The sequence below is a fragment of the Podarcis gaigeae genome (assembly GCF_964106915.1).
Source record: "Podarcis gaigeae genome assembly, chromosome: 7".
NCBI lineage: Eukaryota > Metazoa > Chordata > Lepidosauria > Squamata > Lacertidae > Podarcis > Podarcis gaigeae.
The window spans coordinates 14,525,345-14,541,156 of NC_139683.1; the positions used below are offsets into that span (position 1 = coordinate 14,525,345).

The window sequence follows — 15,812 nt, forward strand, 5'->3', positions numbered from 1 at the left end:
CAAGAAAAACGGCTTAATGTATGCAGAGGTTCCCGGAGTCAAACACTGGCATGTCTGAGAGCTCCTAGTCTGAAACCCTGGAGAGTTGTTGCCAGTCAGGGTAGACAATACTGAGCTAAATGGACCAACGATCTAGTCTTCCTATGTTATTTTGGCTCCTCTCAATATATATAAATATATTTAATTTAATTTTTTTAAAAAAGGTTTTATTCCATTCAGTACATTTTCTTTTATTTCCCCCCACCCAAATGCAACCAGTACGATTAGTCCAACTTTAAACACCTGAATGCAATAAATAGGTATGGCGCTCGTCAAAAGGATTTCTTCGCCGTGAGTCAAAAATCAGTTCTGGCTGCCGAACCCTTGCACAAATTCAGGGAGAGACAGCACAGATCCCCATCCAACATCTGGATTCATACTGATGAAGTCATCTAGGTTCATCTTGAAGTCTGTTTTTCAAAAAAGAGAGAGAGGGAAGAGATATTTATTTGTTTATTTATTTATTGTACCCCGCCCATCTGGCTGGGTTTCCCCAGCCACTCTGGGCTGCTTCCAACAAAGATTAAAAATACATTAAGATGTCACACATTAAAAACTTCCATGAACAGGGCTGCCTTCAGATGTCTTCTAAATGTCAGGTAGTTGTTATCTTTGACATCTGGTGGGAGGGCGTTCCACAGGGCGCACGACACTACCGAGAAGGCCTTCTGCCTGGTTCCCTGTAGCTTTGCTTCTCGCAGTGAGGGAACCGCCAGAAGGCCCTCGGCGCTGGACCTCAGTGTCCGGGCAGAACGATGGGGGTGGAGACGCTCCTTCAGGTATACTGGGCCGAGGCCGTTTAGGGCTTTAAAGGTCAACACCAATGATGTCAAGAGTACATTTGAGATGATACATAATGAATAAAAAAATAAAAATGTTGAAAATAACTTTTCTTAAGAAACCAGAAGCTTTTTTATTAGTAATTACAGGTATCAATCTACCAAAGGAGCAGAAAAGACTTTTTAATGTATGGAACAACAGCCGCCTGGGTGTTATTAGCCCGGAGTTGGAAAGAAGATAAAGTCCCTACCAGAGAAGAATGGCAAACCAAGCTGATGGACTGTGCCGAGATGGCAAAGCTGACAGGAAAACTCAGGAACCAAGAGGGTAAAAACTTAATAAACGAATGGGAAAAAATTATAAGCTATTTAGGAGACCACTGTAAGCAGATGGAAACAAGAGCAGGATTTTGACTCACTTGTAGTATAAAAAAATACAATGGACAATATGGTTTGATGGAGTTATGTAGATTCTTAAAATGAGACCCCATGGGGGGAATGCAGGGGGAGTCCCAAGATTCAGAATCTCTTTATACAGATTATCTTTACTAGGTAAAGGTAAAGGGACCCCTGACCATTATGTCCCATCGTGACCGACTCTGGGGTTGCAGCGCTCATCTCATTTTATTGGCCGAGGGAGCCGGTGTACAGCTTTCGGGTCACGTGGCCAGCATGACTAAGCCACTTCTGGCGAACCAGAGCAGCGCACAGAAACACCATTTACCTTCCTGCCGGAGCGGTACCTATTTATCTACTTGCACTTTGATGTGCTTTCCAACTGCTAGGTGGGCAGGAGCTGGGATCGAGCAATGGGAGCTCACCCCGTCGCGGGGATTCGAACCGCGACCTTCTGATCGGCAAGCCCTAGGCTCTGTGATTTAACCCACAGCGTCACCCACGTCCCAGATTATCTTTACTAGTTTGTGTTTATTTGTACTTTGTATTTGTAAAACCAATAAAAATGATTTTTTTAAAAAAAAAGTAGTATATTTGAGTGGTGGAGGTTCCTAAACAGACCCCTAAAATACCTCTAGGCAATTTGGCTGCTGGTAGGAAGGTTTTGACATCTGACAAGAACATCTGTCCCACGCTCAAGACCCTTGTCTGCAAACCTGGAGAGACACTGCCATTCATTGTAGAAAAGGCAAAAGGAGGACTGAGAGCGTCCTAACAGCTCTCAGACTACGGTTCTCATGATACTTTGGTGGGAGCCAGGACTGTTTAAACCGGTGTGATACTGCTTTGGACGTGTAATGCAGATGCGTCCATCCTGTCAAATATATAAAATGCTTTGAGCCTGCGAAGGGAATGTTAAGACTGCAGGTGTAGCGGCAGTGGCGTAGCGTGGGGGGTGCAAGGGGGGCTGGCCACACCGGGCGCAACATCTGGGGGGGGGCGTGCTCGCACTCGCAGCTCTCTGCCCCTACCTGGCTCACTCACTCTCTCTCACTGCAGTGCTGGCTGTGCGAATCCGATCCGAGCTGCCGGGGCGCCGCCCACTGTGGAGGGGGTGGGTGCCAGGCGTGCAGTGCGGAGAAAGAGCGAGGGACTATCTGGGGGAGGGACAGTGCAGCGGCCGCCCAGCGCAGCACTGAGCGTGGGGGAGAACCACACCAGACCAGCCCAGGCAGCAGCAAGAAGAAGCTGGCAGCGGCGGCAGGTTAGGGGTTAGGGGGCGCAAATTACTTGCCTTGCCCCGGGTGCTGACAACCCACGCTACGCCACTGTGTAGCGGGAGTCTAAAACAACTTACCTGCGGTTTCAATGCATGGGTATAACGGAGGCGGCTTTTGCCAGTTCCCGCTGGCATCTTTCATGTGGGATCGGTCAGAAGCAAACGTCTTCAGGTACACGTCGGCTCGAACCAACCGGACTTTTCTAAACAAGCCAAACACTTATGTGACGGGGATTGCATAGTCTGCAATGGAAACATCAGGGCTGACTCTGCTCCTAGTATTTGCAGCTACTGCTGGACCAAACACGGATCGTTAGGCATCAAACTCCTCAAATGTAGTTAACCGTGAACTGTTTTAAAAGGAAATCCACTTTAAACACACACGTTTTGCAAATTACATTTTTGAAGTCTGGTTTAAATCGCAATGCAATGGGGCTTAACTTTCAGGTTAAGGGAGTGCACCCTAGGGCTACAGAGACCTATATGAGAATATAGCCCCACTGATCACAGTGGGGCTTACGTCCAAGTAGAAATCATAGAATTGACCTGGAAGCAAAAGCAACCATGTGACTCTCTCTCTGTGGCACTTTAAAAGACTAACAAGTGCACTGCTGCAAATATTTTTGTAGGCAAAACCTGCTTTATCATTGTGTAGTTCTTGAAGGAGCATCTCCACCCACATTGTTCAGCCTGGACACTGAGGTCCAGCTCCAAGGGCCTTCTGGAGGTTCCCCCCCTGTGAGAAGTGAGGTTACAGGGAACCAGGCAGAGGGCCTTCTCAGTAGTGGCGCCCACCCTGTGGAACGCCTTCCCATCAGATGCCAAGGAGATAAGGAACTATCTGACTTTTAGAAGACATCTGAAGGCAGCCCTGTTGAGGGATGTTTTTAATGTTTGATGTTTTCTCGTGCTTTTAATATCCTGTTCGAAGCTGCCCACAGTGGGTGGGGTATAAATAATATATTACTACTACTACTATTATTATTATTATTATTATTATTATTATTATTTATTATTATTATTTTACTGACCTGACAAAACAGGAGCATCTAAATCTGTTGGTGCCATAGAATGCTTTATGGCAGGCATAGGCAAGCTCCGGCCCTCCAGATGTTTGGGACTACAATTCCCAGCATCCCTAGCTAACAGGACCAGTGGTCAGGGATGATGGGAATTGTAGTCCCAAACATCTGGAGGGATGGAGTTTTCCTATGCCTGCTTTATGATTATGGAAGGTATCCCATCCTCGCTTTGGCCCCAAATCGTTTACATCCACGATCTACAAAAATGATGATGAGCAGAATTGAAATATAAAAAGAGGAAAAACAAAAGCACTTTATGACAAATCCACTTACCTGTATAGCATTTATGCAAACAGTAGTTTGCTAAGGGTGCTGAGAGTTGTTAAGAGACCCGCTGTTCTCTTCACAGAGCTATAATTCCCAGAGTTCCCTGAGAAGAGGGAGTGGCTGTTAAAAACCTGGGAACTGTAGGATCGGGAGGAGAATAGGGGGTGCCTAACAACCATGGGCACCTAAACAGACTATTTCCCAGGGTTCTTTGGGGGGAAGCCATGATGATTTAGAGTGGTATGATACTGCCTGAAATGCAAAGTGCAGAAGTTCAGCAGAGGTCAACTAAACCTGAAATGCGCCATGCCAGTTTTGAGTAGGCCCAAATCTTGGTTGTTGTTATAGCTGCACAGGCAATGTCTGCCCTCACCTTTGAAATTGTGGATGAATAGCGCTGTCTGATTTAAAAGCCTTTTCAATATAGGTGTCGATGGGGCAAGGGAAAGGCAGCAAAGTATCGAGGTCGTAAATGAAATTCTGGTCTCCGCTGGCCACATGAAGCAAAACAACATGGTAGTCCTGTAAGTAGACAGTATTACAACTTCTTAACTGTAAGAATCTGTGACAAATGGCTGAGAGAAGTCTCCATCTAGGAATAAAACAATTCAAAAACATATACAATCAAATTTTTAAAAATATTTTTTAAAAAAACAATATTGAATTTTTTTCTCCTCCAAGAAATCAAGTTGGTGTAGTACACACTTTGAGCCCTGTGGTCTAAACCACCAAAGCTCTTGGGCTTGGGCTTACCAACCTAGCAGTTTGAAAGCATACCAGCACAAGTAGATAAATAAGTACCACTGCGACGGGAAGGCAAACGGCATTTCCGTGCACTCTGGCCCTCGTCATGGTCAGCAGTTTTTAGTCATGCTGGCCACATGACCCAGAAAACAGGCTGCGGACAAACGCAGGCCTCCCTCAGCCTGAAAAGCGAGATGAGCGCCGCAACCCCATAGTCACCTTTGACTGGACTTAACCATCCAGGAGTCCTTTACTTTCTCCCCCTCTTCATTTTTTCCTCACAACAACCCTGACAGGTAGGTTAGGATGAAAGGCAGTAGTCAGAAGGGACTCCAAAGGTCATCCATTCCAACCCCCTGAAATGCAAGAATCTCAGCTAGTGGTGTCAGAATATACATTTACCTGGAAATATCACCGGATGCAGTTGAACTCCAGCTCCCATCAGTCCCAGCTATGGCCAGGCATGATGGGAGTTGTAGTCTTAGCAACATCTGAAGGTCCACAAGCTTCCCACCTCTGGCTCAAGGAGCATAAATTAGGATTCATATCATACTGCATTGGCTAGTGTGCTGGACATGGACACACAAGACATATATTTAAATTCCTGGCAAGGCCATATTTCATTGACTGGCCTAGAGCATGTCACATATCTGAATGAGGCGCAGCCATCTTTAGACTGGGCGAATTGCATTAGAATTAAGTGCTTTAGAACAGGCCTCTAGCCTAATATTGGGTAAAATCTAGACATATCTACAGCTTTTTAACTGTGGGTTATGCAGGGAGGTTGAAATGGGGTCACAGAATTCTCTTTCTCTAGAAATTCTCTAGAATTTGTGAACGCAATAGGTGCATTTAAAAAGAAAATAAAAGTAGCAGTAACAGTTGTTAGCAGAGCGACTAAGACAAAGCAGACGGAGTCCAGAGAGAGACAGAGAAGAAACAGTTAATACTTTACCGAGGTAAACGGTACAAAAACAGCATATGAGAAGAAAAGAACAGAGACATTTGTCCTTCTTAGGTCAGGCCTACACAGGGGGGAAACTCCTTCAAAACTCCATTTCCAGCAACAGTGGAAGGGGCAATTGTAATATTAAACATAGAAAGGAAGCTCTGAATTTCCTCACCCAAATCACAGGTTGACCAACCATGCCTGCTTGCTGCTCCCAAAGAGGCACCTGTGGATTACAGAGAACAGGTGACTGCATTTCAGTACGGTAAACCAACATAAAAGAGTTCTGATTACCATTGAGTTAGCCTTTAAAAAAATATTATCCGATGCAGCTAAGATTTTTTTCATTGGAATACAGGATGAGACCCAAATATCCCCATGCCGAGTGCCTGAAAAGCTCTTGAAGACCTGTCAGGGAACTGCGATCGGAGCCAGAGGGAGAGGCAAGGATCCAGAGCGATGCTGGAGAGGGGCCCGGCAGGGAGAGAGGAAGCTCATCCGCTGGGGAAGGAAATCAGCGCAACACCAGGGGTGAAGGGGGGCAGGTGGGGGAATCGGAGAGAAGGCTCCAGGACTCTTCCCCGGAGACCAGTGGGGGAGAGCACGGGTCCTCCGCTGCCCACACCCTCCCTGCACAGAAGACTTCCGCGCAGGGAGAGTAGGAGGAGACTTGGCATCAAAGAACTTCTTTGCTGGAAGAAGTTCAAGAAACGCCCACTGACAGATTCTGCCAGCGACTGAAACAGCCACGAGGTGAAGGGCTGTCCAGACAGAAAGGGTTCAACCAGGTAACCTAGCCAAGAGTGGTGGCAACTTACGCACGAGCAACCCCCTAGAACCATTACAAGACCCATGGAAGATTTGCTCCTAACATGAACGTAGTTTAGCCATTTCAAGTTTAGCATTTCGCGGCGAACCTCAGACTCATGCCCTCCCCTCTCCACCTTCCAGGGTGGCTGTGATGAGATGATCGAAAGCTTCTGCTCCCACTTAGACTGAGCTCATCTTAGCATGTTGTCCAAACCCGAAACTGCGGTTTGTACGTTCAAGCAAGCTGGTTTCATCATCCCTGCTCTGAAACTGGCTGACCTGAACAAATCATAGTCAATATCAACTAAAACACTGACTTGGTTTGAACAGAACACACACAGGGCGCACTCCCACAAGATGGGAGTGACTGACAACAACTTGGGTGGCTTTAAAAAGAGAACTGGACAAATTCATGAACGATAAGGCTATCCATGAGGGTGGCGCTGTGGGTTAAACCACAGAGCCTAGGGCTTGCCGATCAGAAGGTCGGCGGTTCAAATCTCCGCGACGGGGTGAGCTCCCGTTGCTCTGTCCCTGCTCCTGCCAACCTAGCAGTTCAAAAGCATGGCAAAGTGCAAGTAGATAAATAGGCACCGCTCCAGCGGGAAGGTAAACGGCGTTTCCATGTGCTGCTCTGGTTTGCCAGAAGCGGCTTAGTCATGCTGGCCACATGACCCGGAAGCTGTATGCTGGCTCTCTCGGCCAATAAAGCGAGATGAGCGCCGCAACCCCAGAGTCAGCCACGACTGGACCTAATGGTCAGGGGTCCCTTTACCTTAAGGCTATCCATGACTACTAATCCTGACGGATATATTCTGTTTCCATGGCTGGAGGCATAAATGCTCCTGAATACCAGTTGCTGGGAAACCTACAAATCTAGAGAATGAGATTACGCTCAGATCCAGTTTGCATCTGTCATAGGTGCTTTAGCTGAGATACATGAATTGCAGGGGGTTGGACTAGATGATGATGATGATAATAATAAATTTTATTTATACCCCGCCCTCCTCGGCCAGTGCAGCTAGCACCAATAAAATTTCAGTAAAAACATAATAAGAGAGAAAAAACCCAATTTAAAATACAGGTTAAAATGCAATTTAAAATGCAGCCTCATTTTAAAAGTCAAAACCATAAGGGGAGGGAAACATAAGGGTCAGACTGAGTCCAAACCAAAGGCCAGGCGAAACAGCTCTGTCTTACAGGCCCTGCGAAAAGATGTCAAGTCCCTCAGGGCCCTAGTCTCTTGTGACAGAGCATTCCACCAAGTTGGGGCCAGTCCTGAAAAGGCCCTGGCCCTAATTGAGACCAACCTAACCAACTTGGGACTTGGGACCTCCAAAATGTTGTCATTTGTGGACCTTAAGGTCCTTCGCGGGGCATACTAGGAGAGGCGGTCCCGTAGGTACCTGGGTCCTAGGCCGCATAGAGCTTGGGATCCCATCCAAGTCTACAATTCTATGATTCTATCCGGTTGGCCACTAAGAAAACAGGAGGCAGGAGTAATGGTCATGGGCCTGATCTTCATTGTCTTTCAAACCCTATTTCCATTTGGCCTGTCTACTCAGAAGAAAGTCCCCTTGATTTCAGGTAGGCTTACCCCCAAGAGAAGTGGGTATAGGATTGCAACCTAAAATAACCACCGGGATCCTGTTCTGCATGCAATAGCAAATAAGCCACTTAAGCTATCACGTATATTCCATAGAAGCCAGCTTCCGATGCTGCCGTGGCAAATGTCATTTCGCATTTCAGAATCGGTTCCAAATGCCGCAACTCACCATCCTCCTGTCATTGGAAATGAAAACCGCATAAAATTCTTCTAAAGGGTATAGATTCTGGTTTCGGATGTATTCACAAAGCTTCCACACATTTTCCTCACTGTAACAGAGAAAACAGATAAACACAACCTACTACATTTCCATTCCACGCTCTCCCCAGTAATAAAATTTCAACATTGAATCTATTCAGTGATATTGATTATTAGGACTTTATGTTGTTTTTTAAATAGGGAATCTTTCCCAGCCTGTGAGACCCACACTCGCTTCCGGACAAGATTCTGAGGTCCACCTGCTAGTGGGGTGTTTGGGTTCAGAGACAAAAGTGGTCTAAGCAATGAATATAAGATTTTATTTTATACAGTAGGCTAGTTTCCACATAGGGAAGTGGGTGGCGCTGTGGTCTAAACCGATCAGAAGGTCGGCGGTTTGAATCCCCGAGACGGGGGGGGGGGTGAGCTTCCGTTGCTCGGTCCCTGCTCCTGCCAACCTAGCAGTTCGAAAGCACATCAAAGTGCAAGTAGATAAATAGGTACCACTCCGGCGGGAAGGTAAATGGCGTTTCCGTGTGCTGCTCTGGTTCACCAGAAGCGGCTTAGTCATGCTGGCCACATGACCTGGAATCTGTACGCCGGCTCCCTTGGCCAATAAAGTGAGATGAGCGCCGCAACCCCAGAGTCGGTCACGACTGGACCAAATGGTCAGGGGGCCCTTTACCTTTACCTAGTGTCCACATACAAACCCCCACCTCTATCCTCCATTCAGGCAAGCAAGATGAACTATCAGGGTTCAAAGAAACATTCCGACCAGGCCAAAACATTTGGGATGAGAAGCATGGGCAGTGAGGGAGAATTTCAAGGATCAGACTGAGGACAGCAATTGTCCCCTCAGGGCAATCGAGAGCCACAATTGCCCCAGGGTTCTTGAGGTTCCCCAACCCATTCTTTACAGGGTTTATTCCTCATTCCACTTTCATGTCCCACTCTGAAAAGCTTGATCCAATCACTTTTAAAAGTACTTGTTTAATGTAATCAGGAGCCCTTTTTCTGGAGCCCTTCTTATTTCTACCAGAATCTATGCCCACTCCAAACACACACCTTTGATTCCAGGTATGCTGATGGACACCTGCTTCTTGGGAGAAAAACAATGACAAACCTAGGCAGCATCTTAAAAAGCAGAGACATCACCTTGCCAACAAAGGTCCGTATGGTAAAAGCTATGGTTTTCCCAGTAGTGATGTATGGAAGTGAGAGCACACCATAAAGAAGGCTGATCGCTGAAGAACTGATGCTTTTGAATTATAGTGCTGGAGGAGACTATTGAGAGTCCCATGGACTGCAAGAAGATCAAACCTATCCATTCTTAAGGAAATCAGCCCTGAGTGCTCACTGGAAGGACAGATCGTGAAGCTGAGGCTCTAATACTTTGGCCACCTCATGAGAAGAGAAGACTCCCTGGAAAAGACCCTGATGTTGGGAAAGATGGAGGGCACAAGGAGAAGGGGATGACAGAGGACAAGATGGTTGGACAGTGTTCTCGAAGCTACCAGCATGAGTTTGACCAAACTGTGGGAGGCAGTGGAAGACAGAAGTGCCTGGTGTGCTCTGGTCCATGGGGTCACGAAGAGTCAGACACGACTAAACAACAACAACAATGCTGATGGAAGTTCATAACTTCCATATGAAGTGTGGGGGTGTGTGCAGTGATCAGGTAACCTCAAGGAGAGTGAACATATGTCAGCAAGGCAGGTCTTGTTATCTGGCGAGGTCATTTCGGTGCTATTAATGCAGCAGTTTGACTTCACCCCCAGAGGCCCGCTCCATTGTCTCTCAAGACAGACAGATGCCAGCATCAATCAACTACAATTTCCACAACCTCCGGCCACTAGCTGTCTCAACTTCCTGCAGTGGCGTTAAGGGGAAGATTTCTGCGGAAGCTATTCTCCAGGAATCAACTTCGGAGGGGCTTCTAATATTTTGGAGAGCTCCCGATATTCTGGAAAAGGTTGCAGCTGCGATCCTCTCCAGTGCTGCGATGCTCTAGAATTAAAGTGGTCCTTATGTCCTATTCTATTAGGAGCATTGCAGCAATCGCCTCCTCTCCCCCCGTGCTGCACGATTTCTTACCAGTAGCAGCCAGTGTAGACGCAACCGGGCCGAGGAGGCACCGCAGGCTCATAGCCAGCCGGCGCTGCAGCTGCCGCATCTGCAAGACCCGGCTCTGCCTGATCCATTCGGACCCTCACTCAGCTAGAAAGGGGAAAGGTTGTGCGGGGCTCATTTCCCGAAGAAAGGCTTGGTGCATTTCGCCGCCGCTGCAGCTGCTTAGACAGACCCGGGAAGCACCGCGCGGCTGGGTGTGTTGCAAGCAAGTCCTTCCCCGGGAAACGCGGCAGCGTTGCAAAGATTGGAAATCCCAGGGAAGCGAAGCTGTGCACGAAAGGGGGAAACCTCAGCAAAAGCTCGTGGAAGGTTTCAGCAAAACCACCTTGACCTTGCTAACCCCGAGCCTTGATTTGCATGCATGCTGTTGCTCGGGGGCCCGCCCCAAATAAATTCGTCACCAAAACTACCGTAATCTGTAGGAAACTGCCTCTCGAAGAGACAGTACTGCGCCCCAGGCTGCTGCCTAGCGCCAGTCTAGTGAGAACACGGGCCCTGGATGCAGGGATGCAGTCCTGCACAATTGCACACAGCGGGTCTCGCTTCGGATGCATTTTTTTTTTAAAAAAAACTATTTATTTATTTCTTTATACCCCACCCTCCCCTGCTCAAGGCGGCTAACACCAATAAAAGTACAGTAAAAACATAAGGGGGGGGGGGACAACACGATTTAAAATACAGGTTAAAATGCAATTTAAAATGCAGTCTCATTTTAAAAGTCAAAACCACAAGGGGATGGAAGCATAAGGGTCAGACTGAGTCCAAAGCAAAGGCCAGGCGGAATAGCTCTGTCTTGCAGGCCCTGCGGAAAGATGTCAAGTCCCACAGGGCTATAGTCTTTTGTGACAGAGCGTTCCACCAAGTCGGAGCAAGTACTGAAAAGGCCCTGGCCCTAGTTGAGACCAACCTAACCACCTTGTGACTTGGGACCTCCAAAATGTTGTCATTTGTGGACCTTAAGGTCCTCCGCGGACCTGTTGAGAAGCACAACGACGCACCATGGGAACTCAAGGCTGTGTGCCGGTCAGCGGCTGCAGAAACAACAGAAAAGCTTTATGTGGCCCTTGCCTCTACATTGCAGGGGTTTGGACCCATGGGATTCCTTCCACCTCTACAATACTGTGATTCTGAATGGACTGTAGTCCGATCCCGGAAACGCAATTCCGTTGTGAATTTGCCAGCTTTTAAGATTCAACTGGGCTGTTCTCATTTCTGCCATTTTCAGATGTGCGCCCAATGTTTATTCGCAACGCGTGATCCTTCGTTTAAGTAAAGGTAAAGGTAAAGGTACCCCTGCCCGTACGGGCCAGTCTTGCCAGACTCTGGGGTTGTGCGCCCATCTCACTTAAGAGGCCAGGGGCCAGCGCTGTCCGAAGACACTTCCGGGTCACGTGGCCAGTGTGACATCGCTGCTCTGGCGAGCCAGAGCCGCACACGGAAACGCCGTTTACCTTCCCGCTGGTAAGCGGTCCCTATTTATCTACTTGCACCTGGGGGTGCTTTCGAACTGCTAGGTTGGCAGGCGCTGGGACCGAGCAACGGGAGCGCACCCCGCTGCGGGGATTCGAACCGCCGACCTTTCGATCGGCAAGCCCTAGGCGCTGAGGCTTTTACCCACAGCGCCACCCGCGTCCCTGCGCCACCCGCGTTTAAGTACGCCTGGCTAAAAGGACGTTCAGTACGCTTGCATTTCCACCTTCTCATTTTATTAATCGCTGAGTTTTATTGGTGCTTTTGCTGCTAATTTATTTTAGAGGGGTGGAGTTGTACATCTTCAACTGTGGATGTGATTTCCTATTGCTGTTTTGTACGCTGCCTTATGAGAAAACTTGTGCTGCAAGGCAGGATATCAACATTTTGATAAATAACAACACATACATTTGTATTGTGGTGGCAGGTTTCATGGGGGGGGGGGTGTAAAGACCCACTTTATCAAATAGGCACGAGACTATTAATGGAGAGCAAACTTTCTATCATGAGTAAAGGGAGGTGTGTTTTGTGCTAGTATTTTTAGGAAGCGGGGCCAAAACTGCAGGAATGAACAGCACAAATTAATCCAGTTAAATTCATAAGATCCAATCAGTGTGGATGTGGTCCATTCTGGAAGGGAAGAATATGCAGAGCACCTTTAAGTGCTTTAATAGATAAGAGGTCAAATTCTTAGTCGATAAAAAGGTGAGGAAAACCCCGCCCTCTTCCTTAAGGGAGCGAAAATCTTGCAGGTCTTGTCTGGGAACGTGACCTGAGACCTGACTCGGGGCTGGAGAGAAGAGGCTGGTTTTCCATTCAGGAGAGGCGAGCCTCTCCATTTGGGATCTGCTCCGAAAGTTACCTGGGATCTTACCGGTGAGAAAAGTTTCCCGTCTTTTAATACGCTTTTTGGGGGGACAGGGCGTCCTTCGTGTTAAAAGTCTAGGGCAACAGGGATGAAGGAAATGCAAGATTCCTGGGAAAGAGCCACGTTTGGAAAAGCCTGCAGGATCAGGCCGATGGCCCATCAACTAGGCCAGCATCCTGATCCCACAGTGGCCAATCCGATGCCCATGAGAAACCCAAAACAGGGTCTGAGCCCATGAGCCTCTCCTGAGGTTTCCAGCCACTGGTAATGAGGAGCGTTAGGGCAACTTGTTCCCCAATAATTTCTCAGCTTTTAAAAGCCACCCAAGTTGGTGCCCCTCTTATAGGCTTGCATGTTTTATGACGGCGAGCATGCTTTTTTCCTATGTGCATGTTGTTGGCTTGGAAGCAAGTCCCGCTTTGCTCAAAGGAGCTTACTCGCGGGTAAGCGGAATGGGGGGGGGAGTGCGCTGGTTGTGCTGCTAGGCAGGGTTTTCTCTGCAAAAAAGCAACCGCCTCTTGCATCTTATTTACAGAAAAGCGTTTGTTTTCTTGCACTCGCTCGTTTGCCAGCAGCTTTCGTAGTAGTCGGCGGCGGATCGCTGCCACCCGGACAGGATCTTTTTAAAAAGCAGCTTTCCGGCTTCAATTCGCGGTGCTGTAAAAACACAGCACCGCGAATTGCTCGTCTTTGCTCTGCTCCGTCTCTCCAAGGTGCGGTTCCTGTCCACCGTGGTGACCGCTTTAAAGCTTTACTTCGCAACGCACTTAATTAGGATATGCAATACTTTGGGCCGGTGTTTGTGTTGCTGCAGGATAGATACCCTTCCAGCAAAAACTGTTTATTGGCGAGTACAGATATAACATGCAATATAAAAAATAAATTTAAAAACCGGGCAACGCGTTGCATTTGCAACAAGGGCTGCGCGCGCTCCTAGTTATTGCGCAATTATTTATTTTGTTTATTTTGTTAATATTTTTTAAGTTCGACCCCTCCCAACCCACACTCTGAGCGCGGTTTAGTTTTTCGCAGCAAACTGGCCTCGGGAAGGCGCGGGATTTGAAGGTGGGGGTGGGGGTGGGAGGAGCCTGTGAGGCAGAGCCGCGCGCGCCGGGCCCCGCCAACCAATCGTGGCGCAGAAGCAGGAGGAGGACGAGCGGGCTCTCAAAACAACTTCGCGCGCGCCAAAACTCCGGGGGAGAAACACAGCGAAGAGAGCGCCGTGTCCCTCCGCCGGTTTGGGACTACTTGTCCAGCGGCGAACTCACTAGCCTTTAGGATTTTTCTTTAAAATGTGTTCTGTACTAGAAATAGGGAAGGAAAGGGGAAGTAGTTCAGAGGTTTGGCAGGGGTCTTGTATTTTCCTTTCCCGCCGTGAGGTTGAGAAGCAATCTCTGAGGTGCGGAGGGTTTCGAATGGCGGTTGGGTGAAGCGGCTCCTCCCGGTTTGTGGCGCCAGAATTCGTCGGCGGCGAAGGAGCCTCGACTGTGGCGCCCAAGGCCTCGTCCAGCTGTCTGGGCGACGCGACGGGAGGGCCATGGTGATGCTCCGAAGCGGCTCGGGCGGCCCTAGCCGTCCAGGCCCGGGTGGCGCTCCCGCCGGCGGCAGCAACTCAGGCGGCGGCCGGCGGGGCGCAACGCCGGCGTCGCCTTACGACGCGATGGAGACGAGCTCCGAGTTTCTCTCATTGGAGCTCCCATCGGCTTCCTCGGCAGCGGCCGGCGGAGACAAGGCCCGGAGAGCCGTCGCGGTGAGGAGAAAACCGGCGGGGGGAAGGGAGGCTCACCTTTTACTTTTATTAAGTCCCTTATGGAGATTCAGGTTCCTACCTCAGGAGGGACCACCCTCAGGCGGCAAAGGCTGTTTTATGTGTAATGAATTCATTATTATTACTATTTCTTAAAGTTGCTGGCTGCTGCTCCTTGCCATTAGAGGCTTTGGTAGCAGCTGCCCAGAAAAACCGGAGCGCGCGATAAAACCAACTCCAAAACAACGCAGCTGGGCAGCAAAAGTTTCATAACAAGCGGCGAAACGCTGCGTGAAAATCTTGAAAGTTTAGGTCAAAAAACAAAACAACCATTTTGTATGTGGGGGTTTTTTGGGGGGGTGACCCAGAAGCTGGGAAGTCGTTGTTTTGTAAATACTATTTATTGCTTTTTCCACACACCAGAAGCTACGAAGTCTTAAGAGTAGGGAGAACGGCTCTGGATTAGAAACTGAAGTTGCCCATCTAGTTCGTCATCCTTGCCCCCGCTTAGTCTGATGTTGATAAGCACAGGGAACCCAAAGCGCACAGCCATTAGTTAGACGGAGTTTGGGGGGGGGCAAGCTTAATAATTCCCCCTTTGCCCGCCTCAATCGCCCATATTGAATGGTAGCGAGTGCCACGAGTTTTGAACTATGTGTCCCGAAACTCGCCCCCCCCCAGCTTGTCTTGAAAGCGGTTTTTTTAACAGCAGGCTGTGGGCTTGACTTGCCCCGAGGGTGTATCATTGCCCTGTTCGTTTCCTTTGTCATGCAGACTGCCTTTCTAAACATCTCTCCAAGTTGGGCAGTGACCCTGTCCCTCCCTTTCCCTGATTCTAGCTATCTTTCATTGCCTTTACTCACCTTGGCACTCAATTGCTCCTTTAGAGTCTTTCAAACATGCAAACACACACCCACCCAATCCAGCATGGTTGCTCACATTGATCAAACTACCAGTGGGGTAGATGACAATAGCTTTTTTCTTGGTGATGCTAATGTGGCTGTTGGTTGGGAGTGTAGCCAAGTCAGTTCCAATGTGAGCAGACCTACCTGAAATCAATGAATGTAAGTTGGTAATGCCTATTACTTTTAGTGGGTCTATTGTGAGTTAAGGTTACCAGATGTCCCCGTTTCCCGGATTTACTAATCAGTCCCCTGACAAAATCCTATCATTCCTACTGAAGTTGAAAAGTGTCCCCGGATTCATTGAAAAAAAAATTGGTAACCTTATTCTGAGTAGAACATAATACAGCCCATGGCCTAGCATTCAGGCAGGAGTGGTCTTGAGTACTTACCTACCAACAACCTGCCTTGTCTGAATTGAATCTGTTTATTTGACTTCATCCTACCTGGTGGTTTTGCATTTCCTGGGTATCTTGGCTCAGATGTAATGGAGAAATAGTTCTTGACTTTAAACCTCCAAACTATCACACACTTGTATTTTAATGT

General features: G+C 48.3%; 2 protein-coding genes across 4 annotated transcripts in view; one reads left to right on the forward strand and one right to left on the reverse strand.

Annotated features, from left to right (window-relative positions):
• Positions 1 to 184: 184 nt before the first annotated feature.
• On the reverse strand, positions 185 to 10,692 carry NTAQ1 (N-terminal glutamine amidase 1). 2 transcript variants are annotated; one of them, XM_083749458.1, is made up of 6 exons: positions 10,244 to 10,685; positions 8,121 to 8,220; positions 5,711 to 5,761; positions 4,216 to 4,364; positions 2,572 to 2,696; positions 185 to 449 (listed from the first exon to the last, which is right to left on the reverse strand). In XM_083749458.1, the coding sequence occupies exons 1-6, from the start codon at positions 10,348 to 10,350 to the stop codon at positions 343 to 345; spliced, it is 639 nt and encodes a 212-aa protein (XP_083605584.1). In that variant the 5' UTR covers positions 10,351 to 10,685; the 3' UTR covers positions 185 to 342. The 2 variants fall into 2 exon arrangements, with proteins under 2 accessions (XP_083605584.1, XP_083605585.1); XM_083749459.1 differs by lacking the exon at positions 5,711 to 5,761 and having other exon boundaries at positions 10,244 to 10,692.
• Positions 10,693 to 12,479: 1,787 nt separating this feature from the next.
• Positions 12,480 to 15,812, forward strand: part of ATAD2 (ATPase family AAA domain containing 2) — a 33,483-nt gene continuing 30,150 nt past the window's right edge. The window contains exon 1 of one of the 2 annotated variants that reach the window (XM_083748989.1): positions 12,480 to 12,625. Coding sequence is in view for 1 of the 2 variants with exons in the window: in XM_083748988.1 (XP_083605114.1) it covers positions 14,155 to 14,367 (213 nt within the window). In the remaining variant the exon portion in view is untranslated. Of the gene's footprint in view, positions 14,368 to 15,812 lie in introns of both variants that reach the window. The other variant, XM_083748988.1, reaches the window with a different exon arrangement.